This window comes from Schistocerca cancellata, chromosome 2 (assembly GCF_023864275.1).
Source record: "Schistocerca cancellata isolate TAMUIC-IGC-003103 chromosome 2, iqSchCanc2.1, whole genome shotgun sequence".
Classification (NCBI taxonomy): Eukaryota; Metazoa; Arthropoda; class Insecta; order Orthoptera; family Acrididae; genus Schistocerca; species Schistocerca cancellata.
The window spans coordinates 102109459-102125231 of NC_064627.1; the positions used below are offsets into that span (position 1 = coordinate 102109459).

Genomic DNA, 15773 nt, shown 5'->3' on the forward strand with positions numbered 1-15773 from the left:
GTTATGTTGAATAAAAAAATATTTTATGTGATTTTGGCCTGAAAGATCTATTGCTATGTTATATGATAAAATAACGAAACCTAGATTTTTTTTGTTCCATTGACAGAGTTATTCCACAGCAGCTTTGTCTCCATAAATTCTGAGTAATTCATTTCTGGACTTGGTATCCTTATGTCAAAGTGACATATTTTTAATTTGAACTTAATTTTCAAATGTTATTACTAAAGAAAGCAGATATAAGTTTTTTTTTTGTTTGTTTTGAATGTTCAGTACTAAAGTTGTAACCAAGAGATTAATAAATGTATTAATAAAGTTTTCCACCATTTCTTCATGAAAATTAGAAATGTTTTTCCTACAAATTTTGGGGCTGTGTCATATCAACTGAATAAGTGATGACACAGTTTTACTGTGTAGTATATGATGTGTAAGACGAACTTCTTTGCCTGTGACAATGTAACAACATGTACTTATGATGATGTGACAAGGATTCACATTTTAATCGTGATTAGAAATAACAAAGTATGTGAAAGGAAATTTTAAATGTGACAAAAGGAAAAATAGGTGAAAAAGAAGAAGGAAGATCTAGAAATTGCAGTGTTAGTTGAAATCGAAAATGTAAATAAAAACACAACCTCTATGCTGGTTAAAACCATCAAATATCTGCATAAGTTAATTTTCAGAACAGTTCCAGATAACAGAAAATATCAGAAACACTTGTGAGAATTTTCTGGTGTTACTTTTCAATCACCATGTGGTGAACTTGAAGCTAACAAGTCATTCGTTGAAGTATCATTTTCAGAAGCACAGTTAGGAGCAATTTGCAGTATGTTGTGTATAAGTAATGGGATGAAAAATAAAATGTCTGCTGACGTTTGTTACTATTTATCCAACATTGAAAAACTTCTGATGAAAATTAATGACAATAGAATGTGAAGAGGACAATGATGCTGATGAAGAAGAGGATGCAGTCCAAACAGATAGTGATAAAAGATTCAGTTTACTTGAAAAGAAGGCAGGGAAAGATTACAATTTAGAAACAGGAAATAAGAAGTGAAACACGATTGTCATCAAATTCAAAAGATCAATGTAAATTTTATCTGTTAATTTCATGATGTCAAGGGTGTGCTTCAGTCATTTAGTGGCAGTGATGGATGTCCAGTTAAAAACTGGAATGGACTTTGAAGAGGCAGTGTCTTTAATGGATTGGAGTGAACTGCAAATGATTATTGTCATTAAAAAAATCAGTTTACAGTTTGGGTAAGCTTTTTATTTAGGGTGAGAAAAGCCTTACAGTATGGGCTGCACTGAAGAAAGCCTTACAGTAAGAATTCAATATGAAAACAAGTGCTGCGGTGATCACCATCTGTTGTCTTGATGAACAAACAAATGGAAAAGTCTCTTCAATATATTTTCTCATAGTGAAGGAAATTGTCAGCTGTGCTAATATTGAAAATGGCCCATTTATTTCAGTAAGTGATTGCCAAGATAGAAGACGACTCAGTTACAAAACTTCTACTTTATGATGCTGCGAAAGTGATAGAGTTTAAAGAAAAAATGTGGTGTTATGAAAGAGCTGCGAAGTCTTTATGGAACAGAAATAACAAAAGTTACCATAATGAAACTTTAAACTCCAGAAAGAAAGTTGCTAAAAATTCAAGTAACAGAAATACTAAAATACTAAAAGTGCAGCTTGGGATTCAAACAAAAAGCGTTACAGTTGTGGTGCAAGTGTCACAAGTCAAGTGACAGCAACCACAAGAGCAAGGGAAAGAGATGGAAATGGAAATACCATGTGGCTGGGGCCTCGCATTGGGTAGACCATTCGTCTGGTGCAAGTCTTTTGAGTTGACGCCATTTTGGTGACTTGCATGCCCATGGGGATGAAATGATGATAATAAGGACAATACAACACCCAGTTCCTGAGTGGAGAAATCGAACCCAGGCCATTAAGTATGACATTCCGTCGCACTGACCACTCAGCTACCAGGGACGGACAGGGAAAGAGATGCTTCAAGACCAATGAGTTTGGCCAAATCTCATCTGATGACACAAAGGTGAAGAATAATCAAAAGTTGACTATGAATGCAAACACTGTTTTAGAGTATTAAAAACTGTAAATTTGAAAACATACTAATAAGTAACTGAGAGGTGAAGGATCTGATTGACTATGGCAGCCAATTTAATTTGTTGCAACAGAATGTTTATGACATTGTAGATGCTCTAAGTTTCCAAGAAACAGATGTAGTCTTGACAGGATTTGGCTAAAACTTTGTCTCTCCACAAAGGTGTTTAACAGGCATTGTTCAGATTGATGATGTGAAAATTGAAACAGATATTTATGTGGTTTCTAGAGGTAAAATGATGTTAGAAATAGTACTTGGAAACAATTTTCTAGATCAGACTGAAGTTTTAATAAACAAGGATGGAGTTACTTTTAGGAAATGAAAACAAGAATGTCATATCATGTGTATCCATATTGGCAGACAAACCATAATTAGATACTGAAAGCTCTGTTAGTGATTAAAGTAGATATCAAAATTTCTGTTAGTGATGAAACAAAGAAACACATTGCAGATTTTGTGAGTAATTACACTCCAATGAAGACCAAGTCCACTGATGTCAGAATGAAGATTATTGTGAGAGAACAACAACTGATACATAGTAAATCCATAAGATACTCACCAGGAGAGAAAGAAATTTTTGACAACAAAGTCCAGAGTGGGCTTGATCAAGCAATATGGACTCAAGTTCATCTTAGTATTCTAGTCAGACTGCAGTTATAAAAAAGAATAATGGATATTATCATGTTTGTGTAGACTACAGAAAATTAAACACTATCACAGTGAAAGATCATTACCCACTACCCCTCTTAGTAGATCTTTTAGATAAACTACAAGACTCCTGTGTATTTTCCGCACTGGACCTCAAGAACTGTTTTTTTCCCCCCTCTCCAGGTTGATGTTGAATGAGAAAGCCAAAAATATATGTCATTTGTGACACACTCAGGTCAATTTCATTTCAGGAAAGTCAGTTTGGCTTGTCAAATTCATCTACAGTGTTCCAGAATTTTATAAACACTGGTTCTTTGGCACTGGCTTGAGAGAACATCTTATTTATTTACATGGATGATATTATAGTATTAACAAAAGGTGATGATGAGGCACTTTAGCACCTTGGTATAGTGTTGAAAACTGCAGCAGAATATGGCTTGTAAATAAATTTTTCAAAATTCCAGTTTTTGGAGAGAACTGTTGAGTTTCTTCAGTACGTTATGCAGTGTCTACAAAGTTGACCTTCTTCTAAGAAGACGTAGCTGTTCAATACTTTCAAGAACTGAAATCTGTTGGAGTAATGCAAAATTTCCTAGATCCAACGGGATACTTTAGGAAGTTTATCTCAATTTACTTTGCAACTGCCAACCCTCAGAGAGATTTATTGAGGAATAGTTGTGAATGTAAGTTTGAAGAAGAGCAGAGATAAGCATTCAAGATGTACAGTGATATTTTTTCTTTGGATCCAGTATTAAAAATCTTCAGGCCAAAACACGAAACTGAACTAAACATGGGCACACACGAAGAATGTTTTGGAGCTGTACTAGTACAGCTGTACTGAACGACAGCTGTACTGAACGACAAGTTCTGTTCAGCCTCATATATGAGTAAAAACAACACCTTAAGAGGAAAAATACAGCAATTACAAGCTAGATGTTTTAGCTATCATTAATTCCATAAGGTAATTTTGGGTGGATTTGCTAGGAATATATTTTAAAACAGTAACTGACTTTGCTACATTCCAAAAGGCTATGGATAAGAAGGACTTGTCACCAAGAATAGCAAGATTGGGTTTAGTCGTGGAAGAGTATTCCTACCCGATCAGACTCCAGTCTGTGTCTAGAATGAAAAACGTAGATGCCTTAAGTCATTGTGTGAATGTTGTGTTTGGCTTTGTAGGTGGTTTAATAGCAAGAATCAGGAAAGCCCAAGAGAAGGATGATGACATGACAACAAGCAAGAGTACTCCAAAAGAACAGACTTATGAAAATGTTTTAATGAAAGGGAATTCTTTTCAAATTCTATGACAGAAGAGAGACTTGGGAGGTTCCATGCAGTATGCAATGTGAAATCATCAAGCTTGGGGATGAGAAAGGTCATTCTGCACTTAAGAAAACTGAGGAGGAAGTAAAACAAGATTATTGTGTACAAGATTTAACTGACAACATGAAAGGAGTGCTCTCGAATTGTGTGAAATGTTTAACTATGAATAAGAAAGGAAGAATCCCTTCATCCCTTATTCAAAGCACATCATTCTTGATGTTTGCTTGCACAGTTTATCCAAAACAATTGTGGGGACAATTTATTAAATTTTTCTTTGCACTGAGGTGCTACTAATTACACTAATCAGATTTTTGATCACGTAAGTTCAGAGATACACTTTAAATTTTTAATTCATCAATCATTTTTAACTCATCAAAACGGGAACAGAATAAACTTACAATGAAGCTCTTCTGTCATTACAGTATATTGAAAGCAGTTTGTCAAGTGTTGAAAGTAGCTCTTATCATTGATCCAAGACAAGGAAATATCTATAAAAAAGTTGTTTTGTATAATTTTATAATAAATTAAATCACTTTGTAATTCCAAAGCTCCACATTTGCTTCATTTCCTGTTATTTTGGTGCTGAGAGGCTATTTAGCTTTCCAAATTTATCCATCAGATAGGGACATAACCATAATCATCATCATCATCGTCAGCCATTTGGTGTCCATTGCTAGATAAAGCCATACTATAGACTTTTCCAAGCATTTTTTGTCTAGTCTTCATCTATGGATATCCATGCAGCTTTTGCACATCTTCTGATTTCCTCTATTCATCTTACAAATTCTTAATGTTATTTTCTTATATTTTAGAAACAGCAGAGAACTTCATTGCTCCATTTGCTTGGGTAATTTTTCCAAACACATCTCCAGTTCATTTTTCTTTTTTCTTGTATGCCAGTCTGTTCCCTGGTCCATTTCTTTATTCTACTGTCTCTCCATTTTTGGCTCAGCAATATTCAGTTTTTGAATGGTTTCCAGTTTAAAACTGCTTATCACATTGTTGTAAATCAATGCACACTGAGTATAAGGTTTTGTTTTCAGACACATCAGAAGCTTTAAGTTTACAACCTCTATTTACTTATTAAAATCACTGAAGGCATTTTCGATCCTGTTAATTTCTTTTGCTACCCACCCAGTAATTATCTTCAACCTGATGTAAAAATAAAAGTGCATAATTTGGTTGTAAGACTTCAGTATAAAATTTTACAGTTTTTATTTTAATGTATACTTTGCATATTGTAAATGATTTTAGACTTGCTTTCAGATGTACTCTATTAACTTTTTTTTATTAACTGTTCACACTCATCACATTATTGTAAGTCAGTGCACACTGGGTATAGATAGGCTTTTGTTTTCAAACACATCAGAAGCTTAGTTTTAAAACCTCTAGTTACTTATTAAAACCACTGCAGGCCATTTTACTACTGTGAATTTATTGTGGTATCCATCCAGTAATTAACTTCGACTGGCCTAAAAACAAAACCTCATCACTTGGTTTCCGGATTTCAGTGTCAGTTTTTACTCTTTTTCTTTTTGGTATATACTTAAGATATTGAAAATTGATTTTAGGCCTGCTTTCAAATATGCTCTGTGAACTTCCTTCATTAACGTTTTACACTCATGTCCACTCAAGACTTGTAGCGCATTTTCATCTCCAAAACATCCACTATTTTCATCCATTCTGTACAAACCACTGTGAAGTGCATGGCAGAAGGTACTTCCCATTGTACCAGTAATTAGGGCTTCTTACGATTTTGTTCATGTATGGAGCATGAAAAGAATGACTGGTTGAACACTTCTCTGTGTGCTGTAAATAGTCTAATTGGATCATCATGATCTGTATGGAATTGATACGTATGGGGTTGTAGTATACTTCTCATTTCTTAACTTGAAGGTCAATCCTGAAACTTTGTAAATAGGGTTTTTTTGGAATAGTATACATTTTTCTTACATATTTTCAGCATTGTTGTGAGACACTCCTGTCGGTGAAACAAACGTATGACCATTCATCATATTTGCTATTGTTCCCATATGTTTGAGCAGTATTCTACAAAGGATCAGATGAGTTTTTTGAAAGTCATCCCCTTTGCAGATTGATTGCATTTCCCTAGTACTTTATCTGTAAGCCAAAGTCTGATACCCATTTTACCTGCAACTGAGCCTAACTGATTATTCCATTTCATATCCCTACAAACTGTTACACCCAGGTTCTTTTACGAGTTGACTGATTCCAGTTGCAATTTTTTGATATTGTATGCATAGGATGCTGTTTAGGTCTCACAGTTACCAAAGAGTGGAATTTAAATAAGAATATGAAATTTCAAGAGTAGGGTAAGATTTATGTTTTAATTTTAGAAACATTATGACTCAAAAAATGAAAATAGAAAAGCACAGTGAAATTAAGATTCCATCTCTTTTTATAGGTGCTTCTTGAGAACATAGGTGAAGAAATAGATGCTGTGCTGGAGCCAGTATTACTGAGACAGACATTTAAGCAAGGAGGTGCACTCTGCATAAAATTAGGCGATTCTGTTGTTGAATACTCAATGGATTTCAGGTAAGATAATTTTGTGAGGCCTAACCCCTTGATTTTCATTGGTTGGAGTTCAAAGTATTTCACACTGAGCATTATACATACCATATTTTTTTTTATTTTTCTTCCTTCCATAGTGTAAGGACAAATGTAAGGATGTAGAGACTTATCTCACAAGGGGTAAGATAGATACTGCCTACAGGAAAATTAAAGAGACCTTTGGAGAAAAGAGAACCACTTGCATGAATATCAAGAGCCCAGATGGAAACCCAGTTCTAAGCAAAGAAGGGAAAGCAGAAAGGTGGAAGGAGTATATAGAGGGTCTATACAGGGGCGATGTTCTTGAGGACAATGTTATGGAAATTGAAGAGGATGTAGATGAAATGGGAGGTACGATACTGCGTGAAGAGTTTGACAGAGCACTGAAAGACCTAAGTTGAAACAAGGCCCCGAGAGCAACAACATTCCATTATAACTACTGACAGCCTGGCGAGAGCCAGTCCTGACAAAACTCTACTATCTGGGGAGCAAGATGTACGAGACAGGTGAAATTCCCTCAGACTACAAGAAGAATATGATAATTCCAATCCCCAAGAAAATTACCAAACTATCAGTTTAATAAGTCACAGCTGCAAAATACCAATGCGGGTTCTTTACAGACGAATGGAAAACTGGTAGAAGCCGACCTTGGGGAAGATCAGTTTGGATTCCGTAGAAATGTTGGAACACGTGAGGCAATACTGACCGTACGACTTATCTTAGAAGAAAGATTAAGGAAAGGCAAACCTACATTTCTAGCACATGTAGACTTAGAGAAAGCTTTTGACAATGTTGACTGGAATACTCTCTTTCAAATTCTGAAGGTGGCGGGGGTAAAATACAGGGAGCGAAGGGCTATTTACAATTTGTACAGAAAACAGATGGCAGTTATAAGAGTCGAGGGACATGAAAGGGTAGCAGTGGTTGGGAAGGGAGTGAGACAGGGTTGCAGCCTCTCCCTGATGCTATTCAATCTGTATATTGAGTAAGCAGTAAAGGAAACAAAAGAAATGTTCAGAGTAGGAATTAAAATCCATGGAGAAGAAATAGAAACTTTTAGGTTCGCCGATGACAAATACTGTCAGAGATAGCAAAGGACTTTCAAGAGCAGTTGAACGGAATGGACAGTGTCTTGAAAGGAGGGTATAACATGAACATCAACAAAAGCAAAACGATGATAATGGAATGTAGTCAAATTAACTCGGGTGATGCTGAGGGAATTAGATTAGGAAGTGAGACACTTAATGTAGTAAAGGAGTTTTGCTATTTGGGGAGCAAAATAACTGATGATGATCAAAGTGGAGAGGATATAAAATGTAGACTGGCAATGGCAAGGAAAGCGTTTCTGAAGAAGAAAAATTTGTCAACATCGAGTATTGATTTAAGTGTCAGGAAGTCGTTTCTGAAAGTATGTGTATGGAGTGTAGCCATGTATGGAAGTGAAACGTGGATGATAAATAGTTTAGACAAGAAGAGAATAGAAGCTTTTGAAATGTGGTGCTACAGAAGAATGCTGAAGATTAGATTGGTAGAGCACATAACTAATGAGGAGGTATTGAATAGGATTGGGAAGAAGAGGAGTTTGTGGCACAACTTGACTAGAAGAAGGGGTCGGTTGGTAGGACATGTTCTGAGGCATCAAGGGATCGCCAATTTAGTACTGGAGGGCAGTGTGGAGGGTAAAAATCATAGAGGGAGACCAAGAGATGAATACACTAAGCAGATTCAGAAGGATGTAAGCTGCGTTAGGTACTGGGAGATGAAGACGCTTGCACAGGATAGAGTAGCATGGAGAGCTGCATCAAACCAGTCTCAGGACTGAAGACCACAACAACAACAACAGTGGATTGTTTTGAAGCAGATATCCCTGTTAGCATATCTTTTGCAAGCAACTTCATGCCCACCAACAACTTCCTGACATTACCAAATTATTGATTCCTTGATGCATGATGTTTCCTATCAACTGAACCCTTATTGTAATCAAATAGTGCCACATATTTGTTTTGTTCCCAGTTTGATTCAGTGCCTCTTAATAAGTTAGCCAATCTGCAATTCATATGTTCCTGTTCTCATGTTACCTGAACAGTTTTTTGTCCATGTTTCACATCTGTGCTGGTCTACACTCCACATACACTTAGAAAATGCTCCCTGTCATTTAAATTTATATTTGATTTCAAAAAATTTATCTCTTCCAGAAACTTAGTTCTTGCTATATCCAACAACATTTTATATTCTCTCTATTTTTGCATTTATTAGTTATGTTTCTGCATAAATAGCAAACTCATCTACTACCTTTAGTTTGCCATTTCATAATGTAATTTTTTCAGCAGTATTTGATTTCATTTGAATGTTTCCCATTACCTTTGTTTTATTTTTGTTGAGCTTCATATTATAACCACTTCAAGACACTGTTCAAAGCATTCAACTGGTCTTTGAAGATCTTAGCCATCTCTGACAGGATTACATTCCTATCAACCCTCCTGCTATTTATGACACCATTTAGTATCAGTTGAGATGATGGACAAATAATTTTCCATGTACATACAACTTTCTTTCAATAACTAGTTTATCATCTTATAGTTCCTGACATAACTTGGTGAGAACAATACAAACAACAAAAAAACCTCTATGTACAGTATACTGATTACTGGTACTTATAAATATATTGGTGCAAATTGAAGTGTCCTACTCCTCTGTGAAAGGAATTCCTTACTTCTGTAAAAATATTTTTTTTAAGAAACTCCTTCAGGACTGTTTTAAAGCAGCTTCCACTAAGGTTTTTTTTTTAAATTTGTTATAAAATTTGACCCCCACATAATAGGGCTTGTTGTCTGCACTTCTTATGTTCTACATCTACAGCTACATCTACATCTACATCTATACTCTGCAAATCACCATGAATCTCATGTCGGAGGGTTGTCCCATTCTCATGTCGGAGGGTTGTCCCATTGTGCTAGTTACTAGAGTTTCTTCCAATTCCATTCATTTATGGAGTGTGGGAAGAATGATTGAATGCCTCTGTGCATGCTGTAATTATTCTAATCTTGTCCTCAAGATCGATATGTGAGTGATATGTAGAGGGTTGTAGTATATTCCTGGAGTCATCATTTATAGCAAGGTCTTGAAATTTTTTTAGTAGATATTTTCAGGATAGTTTATGTCTGTCTTTAAGAGTCTGCCAGTTCAGTTCTTTCAGCATCTCTGTGACACCCTCCCATGGATCAAACATACTAGTGACCCTTTGTGCTGCCCTTGTCTGTATATGTTCAATATCGTCAGTTAGTCCTTTATGGTACAGGCACTAGACACTTGAGCAATGTTCTACAACTGGTCACATGAATAATTTTAAGCAATGCCCTTTGTGGTCTGATTACACTTTCCTCTTATTCTACCAATAAACCTTAGTCTACCACCATCTTTACCCACAACTGAGCCTATGTGATCATTCCAGTTCATATTTGTATTTGTATGAGGTGGGCATTTCCAACAGTGACTCATTGATATTGTATTCATAGTATACTAGGTTTTTTTGTTTTGCAAAGTGCACAGTTTTACATTTATCAACATTTATAGCAATTTTCCAATCTTTTCACCACTTTGAAATCTAATTAAGATGCTATGCTGTTATAAAAGGTTATCACATCTCTCCTAGTATTGTAAATATATTCATCTCTGTTTAGACTATTGTGGTGCTTCTATTACAAAATTAATTCAACAGGTTCATAAACATATATTGATGGCAGCATTAGTAATTTCTTTTTGAACATCACTTTACAAGACTCATTATAACTTACCTTGCTCAGAATCCGTACTGCATTTTTATGTGGGATGAATACCCTATTCACATTCATGATAGTGGAACAACCCCATAGTTCAGTTCCATATGTGAGATGTGGGTACATTAAACCATAGTAGGTCAACTATTTCACTCATAATTCAGAATTTGTGACATTGTTCTCACAGTATTAATTGATTTTCGTAATTTTTTACTTGAAAGAGATAGCGAACACCACATGATTCCCTAAAGAGATGCCTGTCTGATATTACAACAAAGAAGACAATTTTATTATCCAATTTTATTTTATTAGTGTCGTCAGACATGTCATTCCATTGCTCTCCATTCAGTTGGTGGTGTATTTGAATGTCCATTAGACTTGATTTACTAAGGTTTAAACTTAAGCAATTGTTTTGTAAATAATTTAAGCCAAGTAAGACATGAGAGTAAATAACAGTTCAGGGCCAGATCAATCCCTCTGGGCCCCAGTTAACAACTGTTTTCTCATCTGCATACTTCAGTACCTTGTTATTGTGCAATGTGGGTATACCATTAATCTCTATATTAGGACAGGTTGTTGTTCAAAACTGTGCAGTGTGGGTAAACCATTGATCTCTATACAAAGACAGGCTGTTGTTCAACACTGTTATCAAAAATCTTGAAAAGACCTTTACCAATTAACTTAAACCTTTGACATACTACTGTAATGAGCATTCAGACAGACATAGGCTATATATCTTTTTAATATATTTAATACATAAATATAACATAAAGATGAAATGCTTTTATCAAAAGTCTCAAAAAATTCTTGACAGATTTACTTCAGATTTTTATGCATTACACTAGTAATAAACATATGGATGGACGTACATGTTTTAATATATGTAGTATATAAATGTACAGGGTGTCTGAAACAGTCTGAAAATCTTGTAAGGGTGTTGCAGGGTAGGTTGTGTTGAGTAATAATTGTCAAGAAAAAAATTTGAAATGTTGCATCATTTCAAAGTTAATTAGCATTGAAGTTAGGCATTGTGCATGCAAATTAAAGTGGCCTGCCAGAGATGGTGTTGCCAAACATGTCCTTCATTTGGTTTCCTAAAATTGAATAAGGGAGTGATACAAAATTTTGGCATGGGTTAGTAGTGAGGATCAGACCTGAGTCAAAGTCTGAGCAGTCTCATGTGCTGTCATCTACTTTGTGAGACAACTAACACTGTTTGCATGTAGTGGGTCACTTCAGTTTGTGGACACAACTGCATGATTGGCTAACTTCAGTTCTAATTGACTTGGAAATGGTGCAACATGTCGAATTTTTTTCTTAAAAATTATATCTCAGCACAACCTACCCTGCAGCCTCCTTACAGGCTTTTCAGTTTGTTATTGACCACCCTGTATACCTAATTCATATGTAATAGGGCTCTGTTGTTAACAAAAATCTGGAAAAAGTTATTGACCAATTTACTTCATATTTGTACACAACACTCTAATAAACATTCAGACAGGCATAGGCATTATATGTTTTAAACAGCAATGTACAGGTTTTCTGTGAAAACCGAATGCAAAGAAGAAAATTATGTGCTGTGTTGTGAAAATTGTGGTCTTATTTTCTTTCTCACAGTCAGTTTTAACTACTATAGCAGGACATTTAAATGATTAAACAAATTGTTTCTCGCATATATATTCATTCTTGTTACATATGTTATTTAAAAACAAAAATAAACAATGGAAAATCCAGGATGGATGAGGGAGAGGAGGTGATGTGGAGGAGGAAGTGATGGCCAAAGAGAGGGAGGAGGAGGAGGAGATGGTCAAAGAGAGGGAGAGTAGGAGATGGAAATAGAGATGGGGCATAAGGAGATTAGGGCTTATATCCAACTCCTATACATATTTAGCAATCATGAAGCATAGTTGGGTTTGCTGTTATGTAATATGAACAATAAAGAGCACAGAACTGATATTTTGGCCACACCAAACTTTATTATAGATGAACTAGAGCTGTACTTTCTGCGTGTGTGCTGAACCTGATGTCTGGCTTATAGGTATGATTGTGAGAGACTTTTAGCTCTTCTTTGGATACCACAAATTTTCAATTTATCAAGTAACAGCTCATTATATACTGTGTCAAATATATGTGACAGATCCAAGAACAATCCTGGAACCCTTTCTTTCTCATTTGATTTAATTAATGTTATAAGTGCTAGATGGCATGTGGCAGTTGATGATGAACAGCCAGACCTAAAGTTGTTTTGGGTTCATATCATACCTTTTCATTGACAAGAAAGTTTTCTAATCTAGTGCAATAGTTTTTTAATTGTTTACTAGGATTCAGACTTAAACTGTTGGTCAGTAGTTATTGACTTTGTTGGTATATCATTTTATGCAGTCTCTTGTCTACTGCAAATTTTTATTCATATGGAAACACACCTTCATTTAAACTTACATTCAACAGAACAGGAATAACTGAGTGTTTACATCTTTCTGTAATAATGGAGAAAATTTCATCTCACTCATTGGAGACCTTATTCTGCATTTTATTAATGATTGTTTCAATTTCAGTTTTATCTGTTTCATAAATATACACTGATTTTTATACATGATAAGAATTTCTACAATCATCAGAGTTCACACATAAGCTGTCTGAATTAATACAGTGAGGTGTATCACTCCTCAGTTGAATAGTACTAATGATAGACTTTGGTCTTTGGCTAGGTCATCTGCATCATTCAATATTGATTTGCCTATGTTATTTGTTATTGTACAATTGCCTTAGTGTACACATGCAAGGCTAATTTATAGAATTTTCTACAAGATCTCTACCAGATGTCTCTGGGATATCTGTGTGTACTGCATGTCAAATAAAGTGATTCAGTTCAGATAAAGAGGAGGAAACAAAATGAAATTTCACTGGGTGAGAAAGTATGTGAGTTTATTTCAGTGATTACAATATTGAGCCAAACTTTCAAAGAACTCGGCAGTATGAGCTCACCTATCACATCACGTGTGATGCTATTTGGCATCTCAGTGTTAGATATATAATGAGATATATAATGACCACTGGTTGGTCAAAAGAAGAGATACAGTGTAAAGTGCTTATTGAACAAATTACATATTGCACTTAGATCTCTCACTATATGGCCTCCATGTGTAATGCCGCCTGCTTCAATTTGCACCTTGCTGGTAGCTTTATTATGTTTATTGATTAGTGTGCAGCATGCCTTACCTATGTTGGCTGAATGCTCTATTGCATAATTATTTATTTTGTTCCTTCATGTGTAAAAGTTCTGACTTGAAGGCTGTTTTGTGGCCTGATTGAACATTTCCTTTATATGGTCTTGCAGTAGTGTTCTCGCTTCCTGTGCACAGGGTCCCGGGTTCGATCCCTGGCAGGGTCTGGGATTTTCCCTGCCTCGAGATGACTGGGTGGTGTTGTGTTGTGTTCATCATCATCATCATCATTCATCCCCATTATGGTCAGAGGAAGGCAATGGCAAACCACCTCCGTTATGACCTTGCCTAGTATGGCGTTGCAGGTCTCCCGCATCGCCCCCTATGCTCCTCAGAGTATGGGACCTCATCATCATCATACAGTCAAGATCATATATTTTGCAGTAACTTAATTAGACTAAGTGGAAGTTTCATTGAAGAATAAATATAATATGGCAGTTTATTGTTGCCCCTTTCTTTTTGAAAGGGCAATGTTAGTCAAAACACCTTATCACAGCCCTATAAAATTCATGTCATTTGCTTTCTGAACCCTTAGCTTGGTAAAGAATGTTTTTTATCTCCTCTGCTGGCTTAGTTTTGAAGAATCTGCTCCTTCTTAATTATTTTAGCTGTTGTTGGAACAGCAGAGCTTAAACACTCTAACAACTGACACTAGTGACCTAAGTAATGAAAATTAACACATCAGCAGTTAAAATTATCTTTTCCATTTATGTTGACCATTGCTGATATGTTTTACTGGGGCTTGAATCTGTCACCATAGTGTCAGAGCTTACTATATTTGCAGCATTACATGATTTTAATGTATCTGCCAGTTCCATATTGTTTGTTTGAGTTTGTGTCTGAATTAGGCCTCTAACTATACTAAGGTCAATGGGACTGCCTAAAGCCTTGTTAAGGCTGTCAAAATAGTGCAATGCATGACCATTTGGTGGGCAGTAAACTCCAATAACTTTATGTTTACCTGATCCACTTGAATGATCTTTTATATGGACAACAACGTCAACCGTTCAGTTGTTCCTTATTGAGTTTATTGTTCCAGAAATGAGATTCTTTTAAATGTTAGATGTTCACTAACAAATATTTCCACTTCACTTACAATATCTATTTGCAAACATATAACCCTGCAATTTGGAATACTCAGTTTCACTAACTTTCAGTCCATGTTCCGCTATTACTAATAGTTGTTGTGAATGCTCATCCATGGACAGTTGCAGCAAATTGAGCTTATTACTGCATATATTGAGTGCTCTGTGCTAAGGGGCATGATATTTTCTTTTTTTACCTTTCATTTTGTATAAGTCATAACACTTTGGGATAACAGACTCTGAATCAAGGAATTATTTCGAAGATCTTGCTCACTGCACTGCAAGGACAATATACACACTTCCAAACTTGTCTTTTCCATGTGAACACAGTTCTTTAACATTCAGGGTGTTTAATTCAATGCTGTTATGTTGCTTCTTGCACCTAAGAAATTATAGTCTCGGGCAGCATTTCCCAACCACAGTGTTGTGACATGTCATTCATGTCAGGTGTGTCATGGGATTTTTAATGTCTTCTAGCAATCTAGAGATAAAATATCAAGAACACAAAAAATTTATCACCAAATTGTTTCTTGGAGTAGCCAAGTTGTCAAGAAATCATGCATCATTATGCATGATTATATGCATAATTATAAAAAATGTACTAGTTGCATTTTACCTCTTTGCTTTTTTATATTTAGGAAAAAACACATACAGGAGTGCTACAAAAGATTGAAACTTACTTTCGTGTGCTGCGAAGGAAAATAATTGAAAATGCAGGTCTGAGATGATTAAGTCCTTGACTTTAGGCAGTTCATCATGAACTCCCCCTTTCTGGGTCACTAACTTGAGCTTCCTGTTTTTGTTTAAGTGAAGCCAATGCCTGGTATGTTCTTCACACTTCATTTCATTTGTATCTAGTAAACACATATTATTTAACTTTTTACAAAGTTTCTATAGCTCAGTTTTATAGCACTCAGTTTCTCTATTAACACATGAACACTAAGGGAGATCATGTCACACTGATACATTTGTTATGTTAACACATGTGTTGTACAGTTTTGACAATATATTACAGTGTCA

At 35.5% G+C, this 15773-nt stretch overlaps 1 protein-coding gene across 1 annotated transcript in view; it reads left to right on the top strand.

Annotated features, from left to right (window-relative positions):
* The window catches only part of LOC126161364 (dynein axonemal heavy chain 7), a 1035864-nt gene that overhangs the window by 750231 nt on the left and 269860 nt on the right, over window positions 1-15773 (top strand). The window contains exon 46 of the mRNA XM_049917134.1: window positions 6520-6653. Coding sequence (XP_049773091.1) covers window positions 6520-6653 — 134 coding nt within the window. The remainder of the gene's footprint in view (window positions 1-6519; window positions 6654-15773) is intronic.